This window comes from Marmota marmota, unplaced genomic scaffold, assembly GCF_001458135.2.
Source record: "Marmota marmota marmota unplaced genomic scaffold, marMar, whole genome shotgun sequence".
In the NCBI taxonomy this organism is placed as follows: Eukaryota; Metazoa; Chordata; class Mammalia; order Rodentia; family Sciuridae; genus Marmota; species Marmota marmota.
The window spans coordinates 3,664,338-3,685,260 of record NW_025999891.1 but is presented as its reverse complement, the minus strand read 5'-3'; the positions used below and the strand labels follow the sequence as shown (position 1 = coordinate 3,685,260).

Below are 20,923 nucleotides of genomic sequence, written 5' to 3'. Positions count from 1 at the left end.
ACATTTGGCTAATTGCCTTTTAAGCTTTCTTTTCTATCAGTACCCTTTACCTTATTTTAATTATGAGTTGAATCATGCGCTATAGAAATGTCTAAATTCTGGGTTTGGCTGATTATATCATCATGGTGTCATTTATATTTTCCTCTCTTCTACTTGCTATTTTCTATAATATATTTTCTACAAACTGATAGTTAGATCCAGAAGCATGATTGTATTTAGGTTCAGTTTTTTTTCTTTCAGTTTTTTTTCGAGGATTTTTCATAAGGGTTACTGTATACTTCCTTTTGCATTACATTAAGACATTTATAATGTGTTATCCCACTTTAAGGTAATATTAATATTAGTTGGTAGATTCAAGTGTTGTCAATCCAGTCATCCAATAAAAGTTCTCCTTCAACCTTTTTTTTTTTTTTTTTTGGTACCAGGTATTGAACCCAAGGACACTTCACCACTGAGCCACACCCCCAGCCCTATTTATTTATTTATTTATTTATTTTTATTTTTATTTTTTTTTGAGATAGGGTCTTGCTAAGTTGCTTAGGGCCTCAACCTCCTAAGCCACTGAAATTACAGGCATGTAGCACCACACTCATCTTCCTTCAACTTTTAAAAACTGGACTTTATTATATATTTTTCTATATAAATTATTTACTTATTTATAATACTTTCCAATTTTCCATAATGAATTATGATGGTCACCCAGCCACTATTGATTTATTGTACATAGTCTCTTAACTTTTTATGAGATTATCATAGTTTTTTGTTTTTCATTTAAGGGTTGGTTCCATCTGGAATGTACCTTTGTATATGGCATAAAATGGGGTTCCATTTTTATTGCCCTCTAGATGGTTGGCCAGTTTTCCTGTATTATTTATTTTTGTCTTATCTCCATTGAATTAACTAATGCTTGTTCTGCATATGGGTGTGTGTGTGTGTGTGTGTGTGTGTGTGTGTGTCTGTGTCTGCTTTTTGTCTCTCTCCCTCCCCTCCCCCCCCTCCCCCTCCCCCCTCCCTCCCCCCTTCTCTGTCTTGCTGGGGATTGAACTACTCAGGGCCTCATGAGTGTTAGCTGAGTTCTCTACCACTGAGTTATAGCCCTTTTCTGGCTTAAAAACCTAAGTAGGATCTGAATTCATTCTGATTCTGTTTCACCAATCTATTCCTACACCAATATTTATTTTATTTATTAGAGTGACATTTTGGTATCTGATAAAGCTGATTTCCTCTCACTCATTTGCATTTTCCAACAACTTCTTACCTGATGGGTTTAGCAACCATCCATGATAATTGTCTTAATTTATTATTTCAATAGAGGTTATTGCTTTTGTTTTTAAGAACTTGATTTTACATGTTTAGAAATAACAATTATGAATCATTTTATAGTACATCTTGAAATTATAAATATGTATCAATAAAATAGCTACTTTTAAGCTGAATACTTAATTGCTTTCTTAGATTTTTAAAAAATAAATTGCTTTATTTTTGCTTCCCTCTCCTAACACCCCAACAGATTGAAGAAGAAATGTTGGCTTTGCAGAATGAACGAACAGAACGAATACGGAGCCTGCTAGAGCGTCAAGCGAGAGAAATTGAAGCTTTTGACTCTGAAAGCATGAGACTAGGTTTTAGTAACATGGTCCTTTCTAACCTCTCCCCTGAGGCATTCAGCCACAGCTACCCGGGAGCTTCTGGTTGGTCTCACAATCCTACTGGGGGTCCAGCACCTCACTGGGGTCATCCCATGGGTGGCCCACCACAAGCTTGGGGCCATCCAATGCAAGGTGGACCCCAGCCATGGGGTCACCCCTCGGGTCCAATGCAAGGGGTACCCCGAGGTAGCAGTATGGGAGTCCGCAATAGCCCCCAGGCTCTGAGGCGGACAGCTTCTGGGGGACGGACGGAGCAGGGCATGAGCAGAAGCACGAGTGTCACTTCACAAATATCCAATGGGTCACACATGTCTTATACATAACTTAATAATTGAGAGTGGCAATTCCTCTGGAGCTGTCTGCCAAAAGAAACTGCCTACAGACATCGTCACAGCAGTCTCCTCACTTGGGTACTACAGTGTGGGAGCTGAGTGCATATGGTATATTTTATTCATTTTTGTAAAGCATTTTGTTTTGTGTTTACTAATTGGGACGTCATAGTATTTGGCTGCCGGGTTTTTTGTGTTACTGTGTGTGTGTGTTTTTTTTTTTTAACTTTTGGGCAAATTTTGAAAAGGGTAATTGATATTAAATATCTCATGCATGTGGTAAAAAGAAATTGGCTGGATAGAGGGGGTATTTTCTGAACACTGCAGAAATAAAATGCAGCAAAGTGGCTTGAGTCATCACTTGAGGGTATCCATTTCCTAAGAGTTTTGAGAAGATCTAAAGTGTTCTTCGAGTTCTTATGAGCCACTGACAGCAGGCAGCCTATGCTGAAACAAGGTATTATTGGAACACACCTGCAACCCCCACCAAGGAATTTTTTTTGTTAAATTGGTTTGACTTCTCAGCCTGATTTGGAGTGAAAAAGCAGAAATCCACAAACACTAAGGGATTATATTGGTCATTTCAGATGGTAGAAAATAACTTACTTCTTTTTCTGAAAGCTTCATAAATTTGTCAATGATTTTTGTTCATTCAGTTGTGCCTTCTTTGTGTCACAGTAAGATGGGGTTGCTTAAAGAAATTACAAGTTGTGTGAGGAATGCATTAATAAACCTGTGAGCCTTCAAAGGGGTGAGACAGTTCCTAGAAAGTTCATCTGATAGGTATGTCCAGCAGCCTAGTAAGGAGAAGAAGCCTGTATATCCTGACATTTTGTTGCTTATACTGTGATATCTCATCCTAGCTAAGCTCTGTAAGTTTTAAGACCCCAAACAGTACTTTTACTTTGTGCAAAAACAAAGACATAGCCAATACAAATCAAATGCCAGAGGTATTTGAATGATGCCATATTTGCGAACTGCCATCTATTGGAATACTCATCACACTACATAGACAGAATTTGATTATTCCCTTTTGGCTTATGGGATTTCCTGTTTACAAGTAGAATAGTCGATTATTTAAATGTTTAGTTGCCATAGTGAACCAGGAGTCACTGAGCCAATGACTACCAGCTGCTGACTAATCCTCATCACCACTGTAGATTTTGCTGCATATGCAGGTCCTCTTATTTTTTAATTGCTGTTTTTGTTGCTGCAGTACTTTACAAACTTCTAGTTCATTGAGACTTAGTAATCATTTTGGATCATGTTAACATCACACAGTAGGAAACACCACTTCCAGAAGTCTCAAGCCTCAGAGCTGAAATACTACTGAAAAGGAACTAGGAGGTTTGCTAAATGAAAAAAAAAAAAAAAACAACAAATAAATAAATAAAAGTAAGTTATAGTGGTCAGGGAATCTCTTGATAAAAGCTAACTTTTTTTTTTTTCGGGGAGTTGGGGGTCATGTTTTTTCTTTTGTTTGGTGTTTTGTTTTATTTTACAATGAAGGATCAACCCAATGTTGAAAGTCAGATGTTACTTGGTATTCCACTGCTTGTATGGAAGTTGAGTTGGAAGTGGGTGAGGAGCTGTGAATATGACTTGAAGAAAAAAAAAATGTCCTTTCTGTGACAGATCAGAGTTTCTTACAAGTTGATGTCCTGCCCGCTCCCCAGTTATCTTGAAAGACTTGCTGCTAACTCTGCATCCTGCTTTTCATGTAGTCAGAGGGCTCCAAGGTAGAACTCTACACGTCCCTCAAAATAAAACTCTTCACCTAGACCAAACTAGTGACCAAATTGTAATATGTCACTAAAGTCTTGATTTTCTCAAATTTTAAATCTTCCCTGGGTATGTCAGTCCAGTCTCCAATAATCCCCCCTTTAGGAATTTCTGACACTGATTTGAAGGTGAACAAGAAGAAAAATTAATATTTTTATATAAATCCTTTAAAAATCAAATCACAGTGGAGTTCACACACACTTCTAGACAGTGCTTTAAGTAGCGCACTGATACATTGTCCTCTTCGCTATGCTCCAGATCACCAGTTTTTAGATAAATATGTGTACTTGCTCCATCTACTGAAAAGGACTTTTAGTCTTGATGTTCTTTTTTCCATTCAGATATTATAAGGTCTTTCAAGCAAGCAGAGAAATCTTCCTGTTTGGAGGAAAATAATAAGAGCTTCAGAATTTAACAAAATGCCCCAAAATATAGAATACCTTTAAATGCACCCTTCTTAGATATGGCCCTTCTCTACTACTGCAGAGATAGAATAGGAAAGCAGATCAGATTTGCATACAAAATTCTTTTAAACCTAAAATACTACCAGTAATACATTTTAAAGTCCAGTTGTGAACTTCAAATAGTCAAATTGAGTCACTTAAGTTCATTGAAATCATATGTACTTTTATAAAAGTGTGATTGAATATTGACTCCCAAGTGTCTATCCTGAAGGGCTTTGTATGTAATTTAATTGTATGGCAACCAGTTTATATGTAGGTTATGACTATACCTGGATTATGCCATTAAACTAATCTTAATTAAAATATGTAGTCTGCAAAAATGATTCAAATTGGTTCATTTATGTTTATGAGATCTAACTTGTGAGGACTCTCATACATGATAGGAATCATCACATAGTGAAACTGGTAACAGGAAAATTTGAACGGTTTTGATGAGCTATCCTAAGGAAAGAGCAAGCACTTTCTGAATCAGTGTGCAAATGTCAACATTTGATCAAATTAACACTACCTCCTCCCTGGTGTTGGTGTTCACTTATATATACATGTGTGTGTGCGTGTGTGTGTGTGTGTGTGTGTGTGTTTAAGAAAATTTTAAATATGGGAAATTTATGTAGCATATCAGAGGTTGTAAATGCTATATCTGGTATCCAGAGCCTGGCAGTGAAAGTCTTCTTGTGTTCACCTTCTCCATTTTTTGGGCTAGCATTTTAAAAATGCAAAGCCTCATATACCTTGAAATATTTTATTCCTAATTAGGTTCCCTCCCCTTTGCACATATTTTTTTCTCCCCTTTTAAACTCAACTCTAACCCCAAATTAGAGTATCTGAAAGCATTTTCATTATGTAGATAATGTTAGCTAAAAAATGTTTATATTTTTATTAAGAGCTGCCATTCTTTTGAGGCACATAGTCCTACATTTGAAATCATACCCACAGGTGTAATATGCTAAGTACCCTAAGTCAAGGAATTATTAAATTGAACTTCTTGGCATAGTCATTATGATTTTTGACTGGACATCATGTAAACATCATTCAAAACACTAAAAAACTGTCCTGGACACTCCCCTCCCACTTCCACCACTTTTTCCTCACTGCCTTTTCAAAAATTGAAAACTCTGTGTCTTTTTCAAACCATAAGGCAGACTTTCTGCTTCTGTAAGTACTAAATGTCTGGCATTTTAAACTTTTATAGAATTCATTGTGTTAGACACTGGAATAATACTGTTTATTTTCACCTGTGAAAAATGACTTTATTGTACTTGAAACACCTCCTTTGCATTTCTCCATTTGTGCCATTCACTAGTGGAAATAAATTGTATTATACCATGATCTACTGGCTTTTAAAAACTGTGTTAAATATGCACATTTTTGGTATAGCTATTATCATTTGTATGTATATATTGTATATACATATGAGTGTCTATATGTGTGTATAAATGGATGGATGTAACTCATACATGTACATTTCCATCAGGGCACTTAAGGTTCTGTTTGTTGTTGTTGTTGTTGTTGCTGTTGTTTGTTTGCTTTTGTTATTTCAGTCCTCAGTTATGGCCAGAATGCATGTGTTTTAAAGAATGTGTACTCTGGGTTGATATTTATGAGAAGATGACAATTTGTGCAGTCTTCTCCTTTTTAATCCCCTCTTAGCACTTGTGTGAGTGGAGAGAAACTTAAGTAAAATATGGACCCATAAATTGCAATGCAGTAAAATTGTTCTGGGGAAAGGGCCAGCTAGTGTTTCTTTGAGTTTATGTTATGATACAATAAAAAGGTAAATGATGCAGAGAGAAATGAACTGTGAAAAGGAAGAACACTGGTGGTGATTCCTCTGCAAAGATGATAAAAAGAACCAATAAGTCACAGAGTCTTTATGTACTTTTTTGCATATATTTCTTAGTTGTGATACCATTGATCCTCTTCCTTTTTTTTAACCCCATTAATAGTAGCAGTTATATATTTTGTTGAGGATCAAAACAGCCAAAAAAGGAATTACTACAAAAGCATCTAAGGTACTCCTAAAGCATAAAATCAACAGGAAATGGCCACTGGGAGAGAAGGATATGGTGTGAGGGACTTTCTCCTTTTAGCTGCCTCTTCTTGCTTGCTAATAGTAAGTTCTTTGTGCACCTTCCACCCCTTCTGAGCCACGACTATTCAAGCAGAGATTTGGCCCAACACAGCACCCTTGGAGGTTTATACAGTTGTGCATTTTGTCGTATGCTCAAAATGTGAAGTGTCCTAGTGTGTATTCAGTCGGAAAATAATTTATTTAAGGTGTATAAGTGTGAATCTCCTATAACGATGGAAGAAGAGATTCTCATTTTTTAGAGCCTTCTTTAAGGAATAAAGCCAGTATTTGGGCTGTCATCTTTGAGCTGCTTACCAAAATATAGATCATTATTGAAGAGAAATTCTCCATTTTGTTCTCCCCCATCAGACATGATACTATTCCCACCTAGGTATAGCATTGCCTTTTAAAAGGCACGTGCTCATTCTTAATTGTTAAGAACTGGAAATTTCCCATCCTCTGTAAAGGATGAAGAGTGTGCTGTTCATTTAGCATACTTGCCTTTTAAATGCAAGGACTACTGATTGAAGTCTGTTTTGCTGTGTCTGGTTATGTTAGCTGCACTTTTATGCAATCACTACAGTAGATCTGCATTGGAAATGACTATTAATTTGTAAAGAAGTAAGTTTTATTAAACACTGTCTAGAAAAAAGTGAAGCTGAGAACTCTTCCTCTTTTGTGCATTTGTATTTTCTACTGAGTTTTGATAGCCCTCTTTAAAGTTGTATTGATTTTTTTTTCCCCCTTCTTTGTTTATATTCAGATTTCCAAAATTTCACTTTTACAAGGACTAGAACCTATTTGGCCTAATGGTACTCTTCAGATCATAACAAATATATAAATTATGCACCTTATTTGCCTGTTGTGAGTTTCTTAAACTTGCACTTCCCACCCACCCGAAGATAGATATATTTTTTAAAAAAGAGGCAGAGAATTAAAACTAGGGAGCCATGTGCTTTGTCACCATCACTGTTAATTGTTTCCCAGTGATCCAGACTTTTTGAAATTTCAGAGATTTGCGTGTGTGTGTCTATTTGTACTCTTTGTTTTTAATTATGCAAAGGGTTCTTCTTTAAGTAGAGAAAAAGGTTAATCTTCTCAAACTGAAGAATGCCCACTGGATAGTACTAATCTGAACATCTGTAGGTAGTTGTCATGAAAAAGTGAAGTAAGGGTGAGACTTCCGAATGAATGAAAAAGGGTATCTTGATGCCCAAGAATTCCCCTCAAAGTACGGGTAATTCAACCTGCACAGTTTCCTTTCATAGTTTTTAGCAATCGTGAGTGGAAAATCATGTAAGTAGCTGTAAATATGTAGCTAACAAATTGACCTAGTTTCTGTATTTTTTTTTATTTTTTATTTTTTTGGTTTTGTACTAAAGTTATAGGTCTGTGCCAGCTAGAAAGGAGTTGCTGTCATTGCCAGTTGTGGTTCTAGCATCTAACCCTGAAACCATCCTAGGTGACATTTTTAGAATAAATGCTTAAATGTTGTTAAACATGGGGGAAATGAAGCTTAATTATTGGTCAGGTTTGAAATCTTTTGAAATTTAAGTAATTTTATTTAATATAATGATTACATGTTCTCAATCATGAGTAAGGTAGGGAGCCTCCCTCCCCCAGTGGCCATGTTTACAGTGTGTCTTGTCTATAAAGTGCAAGTGTGTTAATGTTTATGTAAATTACACAGGTGATAACATTATGGTTTGGGACTGTTTACGGGCTCCTTAACTGAATTTTCAAATGAAACGAACTATACTTATTGCTGGCACATTCATCCCATTTCTGGAACACTTTTCCTATTTCCAGAATTACATATGTTCCTTAGACATTACCCCCACTTAACTTCCCTTTTTCTGATATGCCTTGTAGCCAAGGTATTAAAGACTGGTGAATATAGATGAGGGAAATGCATTTTTTAAAAAATCCATGAACCCTCGATTGTATGCTTTCAGTACTTGTGTTATGTTTCTATGGCAACTTTGAAGTCAGTGGTTTAGAAATGAGATACCAGTGTTAATGAAAAGTGTGTACTCTTTGCTTTTGCATGGCTTGGCTTAGTATCCAAGGTATATTAGAGCCACTTGAAAGCATGAAGACCAGTTATATGGGAATAGGTTTCTATCAGTGGCACATTTTTGCTTTTTCTTAGCCCTCAAATACATTGCCTAGGCATGAACATTATTGTTAGTATAAATTGCACATGGTCATGGAGTGAATTATGTAATTAAAAAGGATGCAGCTGCCAACTGTTTGCAGTTCCTAGCTATTGTGACAGTTTGGCACATATCAAAATACCTAGGGGGTATTGGAACATTTCTAACCCTTTTGGGGAATGTTAAACAGGTATGTTTAGTTTATCAAAATGTTGGCTGCCCCTAGTATATTGCCAGACAGCTGTTATTTGGTGCTCATTCCAAATGTGCTGTTGTCCTTCCTTTGCATTTCACACTACCAGAGAAACCACCACCCTTTCTTCCTAGCACATTTTCTGCCTTTTATTCCACATAAAATGGGAATTGTTCCTACAAAGAGTGCCCCTCCAATTAATTGCACGAGTCCCAAAACAATCCAAGCCGGAGACACAAGGTGGGAAAACATTTCAAAAAACAAAAAAACAAGAAGTCCACTTGAGGCCAGTAATTTGTCTAACAAGGTCTTTTACCACATTATCTTGACACTTGATATATGAGCCTATTAGGAGTTACAAGTGGTTTCATAGAGTGAAATCCAACTGAAGAGGGATGTGTGGGGTTTCTATTAAGAGATAGTTATTTTGTTTTTACTTTACCTTTCCTTTTATGATCCTTCTTTGCTAGGTTAGAACAGGTTAATTCTCCTATTTTTTTTTAACTTTATAGGGAAATTTTTACAAAAGTGATGGTCTGATGTAAATAACATTTTAAAGTATAGTGCACATAACTTCCCCGGACTATTCAACCAGATTATTTGTAAATGCTTTAGAGTTTTTTAAATTAACACTTGTGTTGCTAAATCCTATTTATGTAAGTCTGCTAAAGTTTTTAACCCACTTAAAACCTTCAACATTTAAATAATGGATGGGTTACTATAAGCAATTTAGCTTTCAGAACCCCCTTGTTTTAGTATATGAAAAAGCCTAATGCACATTCATGAGGTTGGAGAGACTATGAGAAATATGTATAGTGTATATTTTAAAACAGCTTTGCTTGTATTGTGAAGATTTAAAAACAAACTTGAGATTTTTAACATAACTATTAACACAGTTTTAACATAAGTTATCCCACTGGGTTTAAGAGCATCTTGAATGTATAATCCTTTTTGTAACCCAGGTTGGTTTCTGCTTTTATCAGTCATTCAAACATTATTTATATTTTTAGTTTTATGTTCTCATTTCCCCTTGTTTTCCTTAAACAGCATGATTTTTTTTTTGCACATGTAGAAATTTTTAAAGAGAAAGAAATTAATACATCATTTTATCTGGATTTTCTTCACATCTCTCTTACTTTCTACTAACCCCTTCCTTAAAGGCCATATCACCCCATTTGCATTATTTGTGCAAATGCCAGGGTTGGTTTTTATTTTTATTTTTGCTATTTACCTAAAAAAAAAAAGAAAATGCTTCAGTCAATTGCCTTTTTATTTAAAAAAAAGAAAAGAAAGAAAAAGAAAAAAAGCTGTAACCTTATCATTTCTGAGTAGACCATTGAGAGATGAATGCACACCTGTCATAGCCCAGGACCAGCTTTGGTGGCTAAAAGGGAATGTTTTAACTAAGCAAGATGTTCTTTTCTAAAAGTGGTATCTATTATCCATTCTATTTCAGTTATTCCCACAAGTCAGGGGTCCAGATAAAATGAGGGTTATCAGCTAACTGATATGTTATCATTGAGGTTCATCAATGAATTTGTACATTTCTAGTTCCCTTTGGTGAAGGGAAAAATGATGATTTTGCAAGACCTAGATTTTGGCTTGGTTTCTTGCCTCCTTTTTTGGCAGCCTTCATCTTCTCATCTCCCAAAGCCCTTGAGCCTGTAGGGTTTTCATAGTGGACAAAGGACTTGTGGTTTTTTTAAACTGGGACTGATTTTTTGGTGAGAGTTTATTATGTTGAAAGTGTGGTGATGTTCTACCACTTTACCGATGACTAATTTTGAATATTCACAGTCCTCTCAATTTTTGGACCAAACAGATGCCCACAGTGGAGGCTTATCAAGGGTTGCAATGGAGAAGAAGCCTCTCCCTCACTGTCAGCACCAGCTGGTAAAGGTGACTGTACAGATGTGCATTTTCCTTTTGATAGAAATGGTCCACAGCACTAACTGGTAAGGCTTATTGTACAGTACATTGTCAGTATTCTTCTGGTTCAGCATACCTTATAGTTCATATATAACCTGTATTAATTGTATAGATTGTGCATTTAAAGCTGTTACCAAGTTGTCAGAACATGAGCGAAAACAAGGTCATATGTAATATTTTGTTTGTAAGTATCCTTTGTATCATAGCAAAGGAAATGTTTAAAAATCAACTGTAATAAAGTAATTTTAGTACACAGAGTGTCTGCTTGGTTTTTTAAAGTAATTTTATTCCTATAAAGATATATTTCAGGGTCAGGTGCAGTGATACACCCTGTAATCCTAACAACTTAGGAGGCTGAGGCAGGAGGGTAGCAAGTTTGTGGCTAGCCTCAGCAGTTTAACAAAACCCTAAGCAATTTAGTGAGACCCTGTCTCAAATTTTTTAAAAGTTGTATTTCAAGTTAGTGACTATTGGGCACAATGTTGGGATTACAAAAGTGAGTAAAATATGCGTAAGAGTGAAGTACTTGATATAGACAGGAATGTTCTCGTCTAATTGTCTCAACTTCTTTTTACCCAGATAATGAAGTAGGCTATTGTGTTCTGGATGGAAGAGGAAAAATTTGTCCTCATTTGGGCAACACAGAATCCAGCTCATGAGGCTCAAAAGTGCTGCCCTTCCAGGGCCTTCCCAACTTTGCAGTGGAATGAGTTACCGACCTTCCTGGACTTGGAAGGTATTGATTAGAGAATAAGAATCTGATCTGGAGGCAGATTCCTCTTCATCATAGAGGTCTTCAAGCTCTGGTTGAGGATTTAAATAGCATTGGAGAATGGTATTTACAATGCTTTCACTATATCTTGGCAAACCTTATAAATTAAGGCTTATATTTGCCCTGTCTTTTCATATGGAACAATTAATAAAATGACTGTCCTAGGGTCATTTAAGCCCTTGATGAAGTAGAAACTAGAATCCACATCTCCCAGGTTACTACCTTAGTATTCTGTCTTACACACAAACGAATCACCCACTGAAAATCTATGTAGGTATCCTTGATGTTCAGGGAGTTTAAAACTTGCTGAGAAATTATTAGCCAGAGCAGGAGGCCTGGTTGTTGAATAAACAGAGCTGCTGCTAGTTAGTGCTCATAGACCAGGCTAGATCCACAGAAGTGAGGCAACAATCAGGGAGTGCACAATGTGAGAGAGGCTCTGTTAAACTCCACAGCAGGTAAGCATGGCTCTGTACACAGAGGACTTCGGAAGACAAACAATACGTATTTGTCTATGAAGATTTAAGAAATAACATTCTGGTGTTGCAGGGAGACTGCAGTTTATTTACTATTCAGAGGCAAACAAGTTTGTTAAACCGCACTAGTGATATACACAGGGCAAGCTTGTCTTATTATCAGAGAAGGCAATAGGGTAGAGAGGGCTGGGAATGTGGCTCAAGCGGTAGCGCACTCGCCTGGCATGCGTGCGGCCCGGGTTTGATCCTCAACACCACATACAAACAAAGATGTTGTGTCCACCAAAAACTAAAAAAAAAAAAAAAAAAAAAAAGGGTCAGAGAGACTTGCTGGTTTTTTTAAGTTATCGACACAATACCTTTATTTTATTTATTTGTTTTTTTTATGTTGCTGAGGATCGAACCCAGGGCCTCACACATGCAAGGCAAATGCACTACCAACTAAGCTACAACCCCAGCCTGGAGACTTGCTTTTGATTCATTAATGTCTTTCATTGTTTTGATGAAATTTCATTTTACCTTAAGAACTTTAGCTCTTCCAGGATAGTTGTGACTAGAGCAAAATTACTCAAAAAAATGGATATCATTTTTTGTACTGGGGATTGAACCCAGAGGCACTCTACTTCTGAGAGACATCTCCAGTCCTTTTTTAGTGTTTTGGGGTTATTTTGTTTGTCTGAGACAAGGTCTCACTAAGTTGCCTGGCTTTAAACTTGTGAGCCTCTTGCCTCAGCCTCCCATGTCACTAGGATTATAGGCCTGTACCACTGTCCCCAGCTACTGGTATCATTAAAAAATACTCTGGTCACTTTGGTAGGGTTTTTTTTTTTTTTTTTAAAGAGAGAGAATTTTTTTTTTTTTTTTTTAGTCTTTATTTTTTAGTTTTCGGTGGACACAACATCTTTATTTTTTTATGTGGTGCTGAGGATCAAACCCAGCGTCCCACGCATGCCAGGCGAGCGTGTTACCGCTTGAGCCACATCCCCAGCCCGGTAGGGTTGTTTTTAATTAAAATCTTTATTGTTTTCCCAGCTTCCAGTATCCAGGTCAGGTCTGTGATCTCTTGATTCTAAAAGCCAAAAAACAACCAGAAGTCTTCACAACTCACCGAGCTTTCAATTCACAGACTCAGATGAGAAAACACCTTGTCCCTTTGTCCCCCATGGTCCTGGGGATTGAACCCAAGGCCTCAAGCATGCTAGGCAAGCACTTTACCACTGAGCTACACCCCAGCCCTGAGCAAAGATCTTGTATCTGATCCAGGCCACCCTCACTTCTTGGCACACATTTTCTCCATGGTGAATGCCAAGGGTGGTCTAACTGGAATATCCCAACATGTAGATTTGCTTTCTGAGACATTGATTGCATTTCTGGGCACTCAGATCCTCCCACTGAGTGTAGTAGAACTCAAGCCTTCCTAAAAATAATCTTTATACATTGTGATAACAAGTGCAAACAACTTCTGATGTTGCTTTTATGCTTGACTGTAGAATTATAGATCTCTACTGGTGGTGGTAGGAAGTTCTACTGAAGTGGCCAGATGTATTTGCTTGTTGAAGCAGGAAGAGAAATTCATGCTAAAGTTCATTTCTAAGAGATGATAACTTGGCATTACTAAAGGTTTCTGACTGACAAAGGATCTTGTGGTTTGGATGGAAGATGAGTACCAAAGAGTTTCTGACTTGGGTGGTTTTGAGGTTATACATAAAGACAAGATGACACTTCCTGTATCAAGACTACTTTTCTTACAGTATTCAAGTCTTAGAAAGGGTATCTTCATTCAAAACAGATGATGTCTTCTGAAAGAGAGAATTTGGTGCTTTGTTTTTCATACTATTGTCGCCAGCCAAACCATTCTGGAAGCCTATATATAAGTACATAAACTAAATCTTCAGGAGAAATTATACCTTAGCACAGTCTTGATATCAGAGGTGAGAACTTAGCAGAACTGAAAGTAACCTTCAGGGGCAGTTGTCTGCTTCCTACATTTTGATCCCCAAGTGGAAACAGGACTTGGTTTCTACTTCTGAGATAATGTCTCTCTTAAGTCATCAGCTGCTTTTTCCTTTATCATTTGAAGATGTTAATAAAGAGGCCAAAAGGGAGGCAAGCAAGAAGACCTGAGAGGATCTCTAAAGACTCAACACATGAAAACACCAATTCAGTGGTACTTTTTTTTTTGGTGATGCTGGGGATTGGGCTCACACATGATAGGCAAGTTCTCTACCACTGAGCTATAACCCCAGTCCCTTCAATGGTAATTCTTAGAGATTTGTTTTATTGTTTTGCTTCCTTAAACTCAGAACCTGCCATTTTGTTCAAGGGACTACACCTCCTCAGAATAGTGTGCCTGGGTCTCCTCCAAATTCACTTGATTAGTTATTTACCAAAACCGAGCCAATCTGGCTAAATGACAGGGTCACCCAAACCTTTCCTGCTTGAACAGGAACTATACTTTCTTGGCAATAATGAACTTTTCAGCTTAAGTCTTCAAGCAGTGATGGGCAGAGATGAGAGAAATAGCTTCCTGGGATATGCAGTGAGCACATCTGGCCTGAGGGACATAGAGGAAATATGTTTTAAGATTTAGGTAACTGGGGCCTAGGGTCCTGGGGAACTAATGGAACCTGAACTAGAGCTATTCTGACATTCCTCTGAGAGCTTAAAGACTGTAACTGTACAGTGGTAGAGCACTTGTCTAGCATATGTGAGGTTCTGGTTTCAATCCCCAACACTGGGGGCAGGGGACAGAATCTAAAAACAAAACTAAAAAACTGTAGGAGTGGGCATAGGTGATACACACCTGTTATTCTAGCAACTTGAAGGCTAAAGCAGAAGGATCACAAGGGTTTTGTTTTAATATTTTTTTAGTTGTAGATGGACACAATACCTTTATTTATTTATTTATTTATTTATTTTTATGTGGTGCTGAGGATCAAACCTAGTGCCTCACACATGGTGGTCAAGCGCTCTACCACTGAGCTACAAGTCCAGCCCAGGATCACAATTTTGAGGCCAGCTTCAGCAACTTAGCAAGACTCTGTCTCTATAAATAAATTACTTACTTAAAAGGCTGGGGGTGTATCTCAGAGGGGGTGTGCTCCTGGGTTCAATCCCTAGTACCACCAAAAATTATAATAATTGTAAATGCAAAGTATGTACATTCCTCTCCTCTGTAAGCTTTCTTGTCTATATAAAAGGAAAAGAAAGAAAAAAAAACCTAGATAAATTTTTAAAAAATTAAAGAGAAAGGAAAATCAATTCTCTTGATGAATCAGAATCAGAATCAGAATCCTGTGCTTTTTAGTCTAGAGAAACTACCCAGATTTTTGCCACCAGGGAATCATTAAGCCTTAAGGTTTAAAAACCATTTGGCTGCTTCCCATTTTGCAGCCTTAATGGTTGGTCCAAAGGCATATGGGACTCCAGGACCCTAATTAACTGAAATCCCCACTGTACCAGCTGTCAGTAATTCTCCCTTAGCAACCCTTTACCAAGGCTTCGGTTCACCAACGACAGACTGACTCTTTATATTCAGTTTCTTATATCTCTTGCTCAGATATGGTGAATGAATGTGAAAAAAAAAAAAAAGGAGTGTGAAGGAGGAGGAGCAAGGAGTAGGAAGGAGGGTGATCATTTTTTCACAACAGAATATTGTGCCTTGGACAATTGAGTTGTATTTCAGTTTAGATTCTTGGAATTCAGAGTCTTTTCTTATTTGGTCTAAAAGAATAAGACTCGAACAAGATTATCCATACATGGTATCAGGGCCCTAGGAATAACTCATACCAAGCTTTGGGTTATGGCTTTTGGCATAAACATCTCTTTAAAATTGTTTTGCTGTTTGTGAGGTCAAACAGATGCCCTCTTTCCATTTATAAAATAAAATTGGGCTAGAGGCATGGCTCAGTGATAGAGTACTTGCCATGTGTGAAGTCCTAGGTTCAATCCCCAGCCCTGCAAAATCAGTCAATCAATCAATAAAACTTTGGGAAATGCTTATGAATCTTTAACAACTCATGGAACCAAATCTCCCCGTAGTCAACAAAATTTTAATGGCCTAATCAAAACCAAGATATGTAGATCGGTCTATATGCCATATCTTATTTTACTCTGGTCTTCGGCATTGATCTCATAAAATCAAACACCCACTTAGAGTAGTCAGGTTCAGAAAGAAGCTCTTCTGCCTTTACATGGATGGCCTTTTGAATAATTGAGCAGACAAAGCCTGGTAATGGGAAACACTCATAAATCACTGCAGAGTCAGCTCTAGTCAACCTCTTGGTGCTTTGTTTCCTCTGGTTCCAGATGTCTCTCCTGGTTCTAGAAAAGGAGAGGCTACTAGAGTCAGAAAAGGGAGTAACTAACCAGAAATCCGAAGTTATAAGGTTTATACTATCCACTGACTTAGAGAAAGCCCACATCTCAGGAGAAAAACAGCTTAGGCTGGGACTCTCTGGAGGAATCCCCTGAAATAGAATTGGAGGGAGCATCTGAGGTGCCTAAGTGTCTGGCTACTTAACCCACGGTCTAGTGGAGCCTTGAGACCAGGGGGTGAGAGCACTTTCTATTCCTAAAATGCCTGTGGGATCACTCTAGTGAGACTTGAAGGCCTAGGCTGGATCCCCAGATCAGCCCCATTCCCAGAAGAAATTTGTGGAACTCCTCTCAGAGACTGGACATCAGCATGCAGGAACAGGACTTCACATTCTCACCCTTGCCTACCCTGGCCAACGCCAATGTTAGCACAGCACTTCCTGCCTCTGCTGACTCCTCAGACTCAGGCCAGCCTGAAGCAGCCAAGCAACTCTGGGAGCCTCTTTCCAGCTGCTGATGCATGAAGTCAGAGCAGAGCCACAACCACAGAGCACATGAGGGAAGTGGGACCGAGACACAAACATCCTGTCCTTTCTACATCAAGTGGCTCCAACTCAAAAATCAGTCACTAAGCTGATTATTTATGTGGGACAGAGTGGCCCATGACATGCAACAACTCATCTTCTGTGTAGTCATGGCTAGGAAGGAGGCAGAGTCCATGGATTTCAAAGGTGCTTATGAAGTTGACTAGCACTGGCCAGGAGGAGCAAAAATATGTTTCTCAGAGCCTGGGCAGCAGTTCTGCTCATGGTAGTGAGCGCAGGCTTGCTGGAAGTTCCATTTCTTTCCACAGACCAGTTAAAAAGACAAAGGACAGAATTAGGAGCAAAGAGCTGCCCTGTTCAATCCTTACCATCTTTTCTCGACTCCACCATGCCCCACTCTGTTCTTCCTTTCAGGACCAGAGGCTTTCCTGCCCTGGCCTTACCTTGTATATGATCTTTTCCAGCTAAAGGTCTCCTCCAGATTGTAAGAGGGAGAGACCTCCCTCTTTTGCAGGGCTCCCCAGCGACGCCGGCCCCCTAGGAATGATGTTCGGCGCCTGTTCAGCCCTTTCATTTTTTCTTCCATTCGGAAGAACTCAGTCAAGGCCCTAAAGGACTCCAAGATGACATCGTGGCTCCAGGCTGGTAAGGGCTCCTGCCGCAGGAAGCCACAGTGGCCTCCATGGCGACTAAGCAGCAAGAAGAAGTAAGGGTTGCTGTGGAAGAGTTCGGTGGGCAGAGTGTGGTCTGGGGGCCCACACACAGGGTCATCAGCACTGCAGATGCACAGTACAGGCACGGCTGCCTCGTCCACATCCCGGAGAGGGTCATTGCGGTCCCAATAGGTATCCCAGCTAATGGGGAAACTCTTGGTGTGGCAGAAGAGGGTCTCCTCAAACTCTCGCAGGGAGCGGCTCCTGAACAGCTTGCTGGTGTCCACTGTGTCTTCCAGGGCTGTGGCATACCTGGCAGCAGAAGTTAAATGGGGAAGGAGGAAAAGAAGAAGAATCAGGGGCTGGGGTTGTGGCTCAGTGGTAGAACACTCACCTAGCACGCATGAGGCACTGGGTTTGATCCTCAGCACTGCATACAGATAAATAAATAAAGGTATTGTGTCCATTTACAACTAAAAATATTAAAAAGAAGAAGAAGAACACCAGGCAATAGCAGAAGTTGCAGAAGAGCAGCTTACAGGACAGATTTTGGCCACAGAGACGTTTTGACTATATAGTGCTTTTAAAAATTTCCACTTAATGGCCACCATTTAAAATTAGGCTATATTGCAGCCAGGCACAGTGGTGGATGCCTTTAATCTCAGTGACTTGGGAGACTGAGGTAGGAGATCACAAGTTCAGAGCCAGCCTTAGCAACTTACCAAGGCACTACACAACTTAGACTCTGTCTCAAAATACAGAATAAAAAGGGCTTGGGATGTAGTTCAGTGGTAAAGTACCTCTGAGTTCAGTCCCTGGTACAATAAATAAAATTAAAATTAGGATATATTGTATAACATGCTGATTTCTGGCCTCTCAGGGCAAATAGAAAGATATGGTTACATGGGCTGACTATTCCTTCCTGTGTCATAGTGCCTGCCAGGCCTGTCATTCCCGGCATTACCTATCCAGTCCCTGTCCAGCCCTAGAGCCAGCATTTAACTTTGCAGCTGCTGATCTACATGAACCACTCTCGTCCTAACATCAGCTTCAGCCATCTCCAGGGAACTTGTTATGAACTGTTATCTCTTGGACCTCTCCTAGAAGAACTCACTGGCTCAGACTATCCAAAATCAGTAGGTGACACCCTTCTCCCCAACCAATCGCATTTTTATTGCACTAGTTGTTTTTATATTTTTATACTAATATGATTTTCTGATAACAAATCAATGTGACCTTGGTCAGGAACACGTGGGACAGGTATTCCCAGAAAGTACTAAGTGGCAGAAAAAAAAACTTGGAGTGTGATTAATTTACTGAGTGTATTCCCAAATAGGGGCCTGAGACCAACTGTTTTGGGGAAAGAGACAATGTTATTTCTAGCTCCTTGCAGGGGGCCTTAGGTCCTACTAAGGAGGCCAGGATTGACAGTTCAGTCCTTTGGGTGATTCATCTAGCCTTAGCTAGTTGAATTTAGACATGTATCTCCTGCAAACATTCAAAGATGTTTGCACTGAGATTTCAGTCCCAAATTTCCATGGAAGAGCAGTTCCTAAAGGCACAGTTTTCCTCTACACTGCCTTCCCTCTGCCCTCCAGCTGGTGCCCAGGGTTGGCATTGGTGATGGTCATTTTGGAATGGAAACTATGGCAATTAAGCCAGATCAGAGCACATTACCCCTGGACTGCACCAGCCCTCTGAGTTGCCATGGCAGCACTTCTGGCTGTTTTTCAGCTGAGGGTTTGACCTTCACCAAATAGAAGGCAAAATGGGGAAAAGGAAAGAGATCACCTACCCAATTCCAGCCTTTCACTTTTCTTTTTTCCATTTAATGATTGGGAGGTGATCATTAACCCCATTTGACTGAAGGGGAAAGTGAGTCTTAAAGGGGTTAACTGACATGGAAATTCAGAATTTGAACCTAAGCATGTCTGAGACCATATTCCAGGTATTTCTGCAACGACATCCTGTGGCCATAATGCCTTTGATCTCATTTTGCCATCTCCTAGAAAAGACAGGGAATATCACTCAGGCTTTATCAGTGGAAAGTTTCATCTGTCACCTGTCCAGCCCTAGAGCCAGCATTTAACTTTGCAGCTGCTGATCTACATGAGTCACTCTTGTTGGTTCATGGTTATGTTGTTCTCCTTTTGAAAATTAAAAAATAAATATTTTTTAAAAATGTAAAATTAAATGTTGAGTACATGCCTAGGACATTTGTCAAGTCTAACAAATTTGAATAAATCAAATGCTGCCATGTTTCTGATTTCTGTCACCTCCTGGCTCAGAGACTGTAAGTAAACATTCTGGAAGATAATGGATTGAATTGCTTTCAGAGCCCTCTTTGCTGATCTGTGGCGCTATGGGCTAAGTGGTAAATGTCGGCTATCACCTCTGCTTACCCACAGGCGAGGTGCTCAAGTTGCTAGGACACCTGAGGAGGAGATGTAGCATGGGGCCCCGCCAGAAGTCCCTGATCTAGCAGTGATGCTCATTGACGCCATGAGGCCACCTGTGGCTTTGAAACTTGCTTCCCTGGTTCTGACTAGACATGGGGTTTGAACAGCTTTGGAATATGTGTAAGAACTTTGCCCAAACTGGCCCACACCTATTTCCATACCAGGCAGAACACCCCTCCACCCGGCCTGTTCAAGACCTCTATTTTCCCCCTGCCCTGCCCGTCTAGGGCCTTCATTACCCACCTGCTGAGGGCGATCTTCTGGTGCAGCAGGAACCCGCGTTCGTAGGGCCAGGGCAGGCCGGCCTCGAACCATTCTCGACAGCGCAGCACTGGCGAGATGCAGGCGGCGCCTGTCACGTAGCTAGAGGAGCCGCACTCACCCAGGTAAGACAGCAGCAGCGCCGAACCTGAGCCTTCGCTCACCGCGAACAAGGGGGCCGCCGGGTGTCGGAAGCGGATGTAAGTGACCGCCTCCTTGAGGTCCGACGGGTCCCCGAAAGGCTGTAGCCGGGGACTGACCAGAGGGCAGCCGTGATGGCCGCGGCGGTGGAAGATGACCGGGTAGTAGCCACGCTCCAGGGCAAGCAGACAGAGGCCGAGTACATTACGGGTTAGGCGCCCCCACGCATTGGGGATCACCAGCAGCACAGCGGGAAGACCCCCAGCGTTGGTGATCCGGCGGCCCCGGGGGCAAGGTCCTATGACCCAGTCAAGAGCCACCAGCCCGTCGTCCGCCAACTGCAGGTACTCCCGGGCCAGCTCAGGCCCGGGCCCTACGGGCAGGACGAAGTGGCAGAGGGTCTGCAGGTGTGGACCAGAGAGCCAGGAGTGCGGGCCGGTCTCCAGCGCAGCCGAGCGCCTCAGGGTGCGCAGTAGGCACTGAGCCAGCGCAGACGGCTTACAGATGAGACTGCACCCGCCGGGCAGCGGCTCACGTCCGTCGCTGAACTGGTCTGCGGGGTCTCCGCTCTTCACCTCCCTGTGGTCGTCCTGAAATAGGGCCCCGGGCAGGGTCCTCGCTCCGACGGCGCGCCTCCAGGGGCTCTGGAGCCGAGGGACTAGCAGGAGGAGCAAGGCGAGCGCAGCCAGGAACAGCGCGAGGGCGGCGCCCCACGGCGGCATGGCG

The 20,923-nt window shown here is 40.3% G+C and overlaps 2 protein-coding genes across 3 annotated transcripts in view; one reads left to right on the top strand and one right to left on the bottom strand.

The window, feature by feature from the left end:
- Nucleotides 1–10,826, top strand: part of Taok1 (TAO kinase 1) — a 130,258-nt gene extending 119,432 nt beyond the window's left edge. For both annotated transcript variants that reach the window (XM_015501049.2, XM_048793625.1), the window contains exon 20: nucleotides 1,511–10,826. In XM_015501049.2, the coding sequence (XP_015356535.1) occupies nucleotides 1,511–1,972 (462 nt within the window). In that variant the 3' untranslated portion in view covers nucleotides 1,973–10,826. The remainder of the gene's footprint in view (nucleotides 1–1,510) is intronic.
- A 3,194-nt stretch (nucleotides 10,827–14,020) lies between these two features.
- On the bottom strand, nucleotides 14,021–20,919 carry Abhd15 (abhydrolase domain containing 15). Its single transcript, XM_015501052.2, has 2 exons — nucleotides 20,039–20,919; nucleotides 14,021–17,648 (listed from the first exon to the last, which is right to left on the bottom strand). The coding sequence occupies exons 1-2, from the start codon at nucleotides 20,917–20,919 to the stop codon at nucleotides 17,123–17,125; spliced, it is 1,407 nt and encodes a 468-aa protein (XP_015356538.1). The 3' UTR covers nucleotides 14,021–17,122.
- Nucleotides 20,920–20,923: the final 4 nt, after the last annotated feature.

Bases quoted from the DNA above. Each gene is read 5' to 3' on its own strand.
- Abhd15 (XM_015501052.2), bottom strand. From the start codon at position 20,919: ATGCCGCCGTGGGGCGCCGCCCTCGCGCTGTTCCTGGCTGCGCTCGCC. The intron at 17,649-20,038 runs GTGGGTAATGAA...TTCTGCTGCCAG, and splicing joins CAGAAGATCGCCCTCAGCAG to GTATGCCACAGCCCTGGAAG.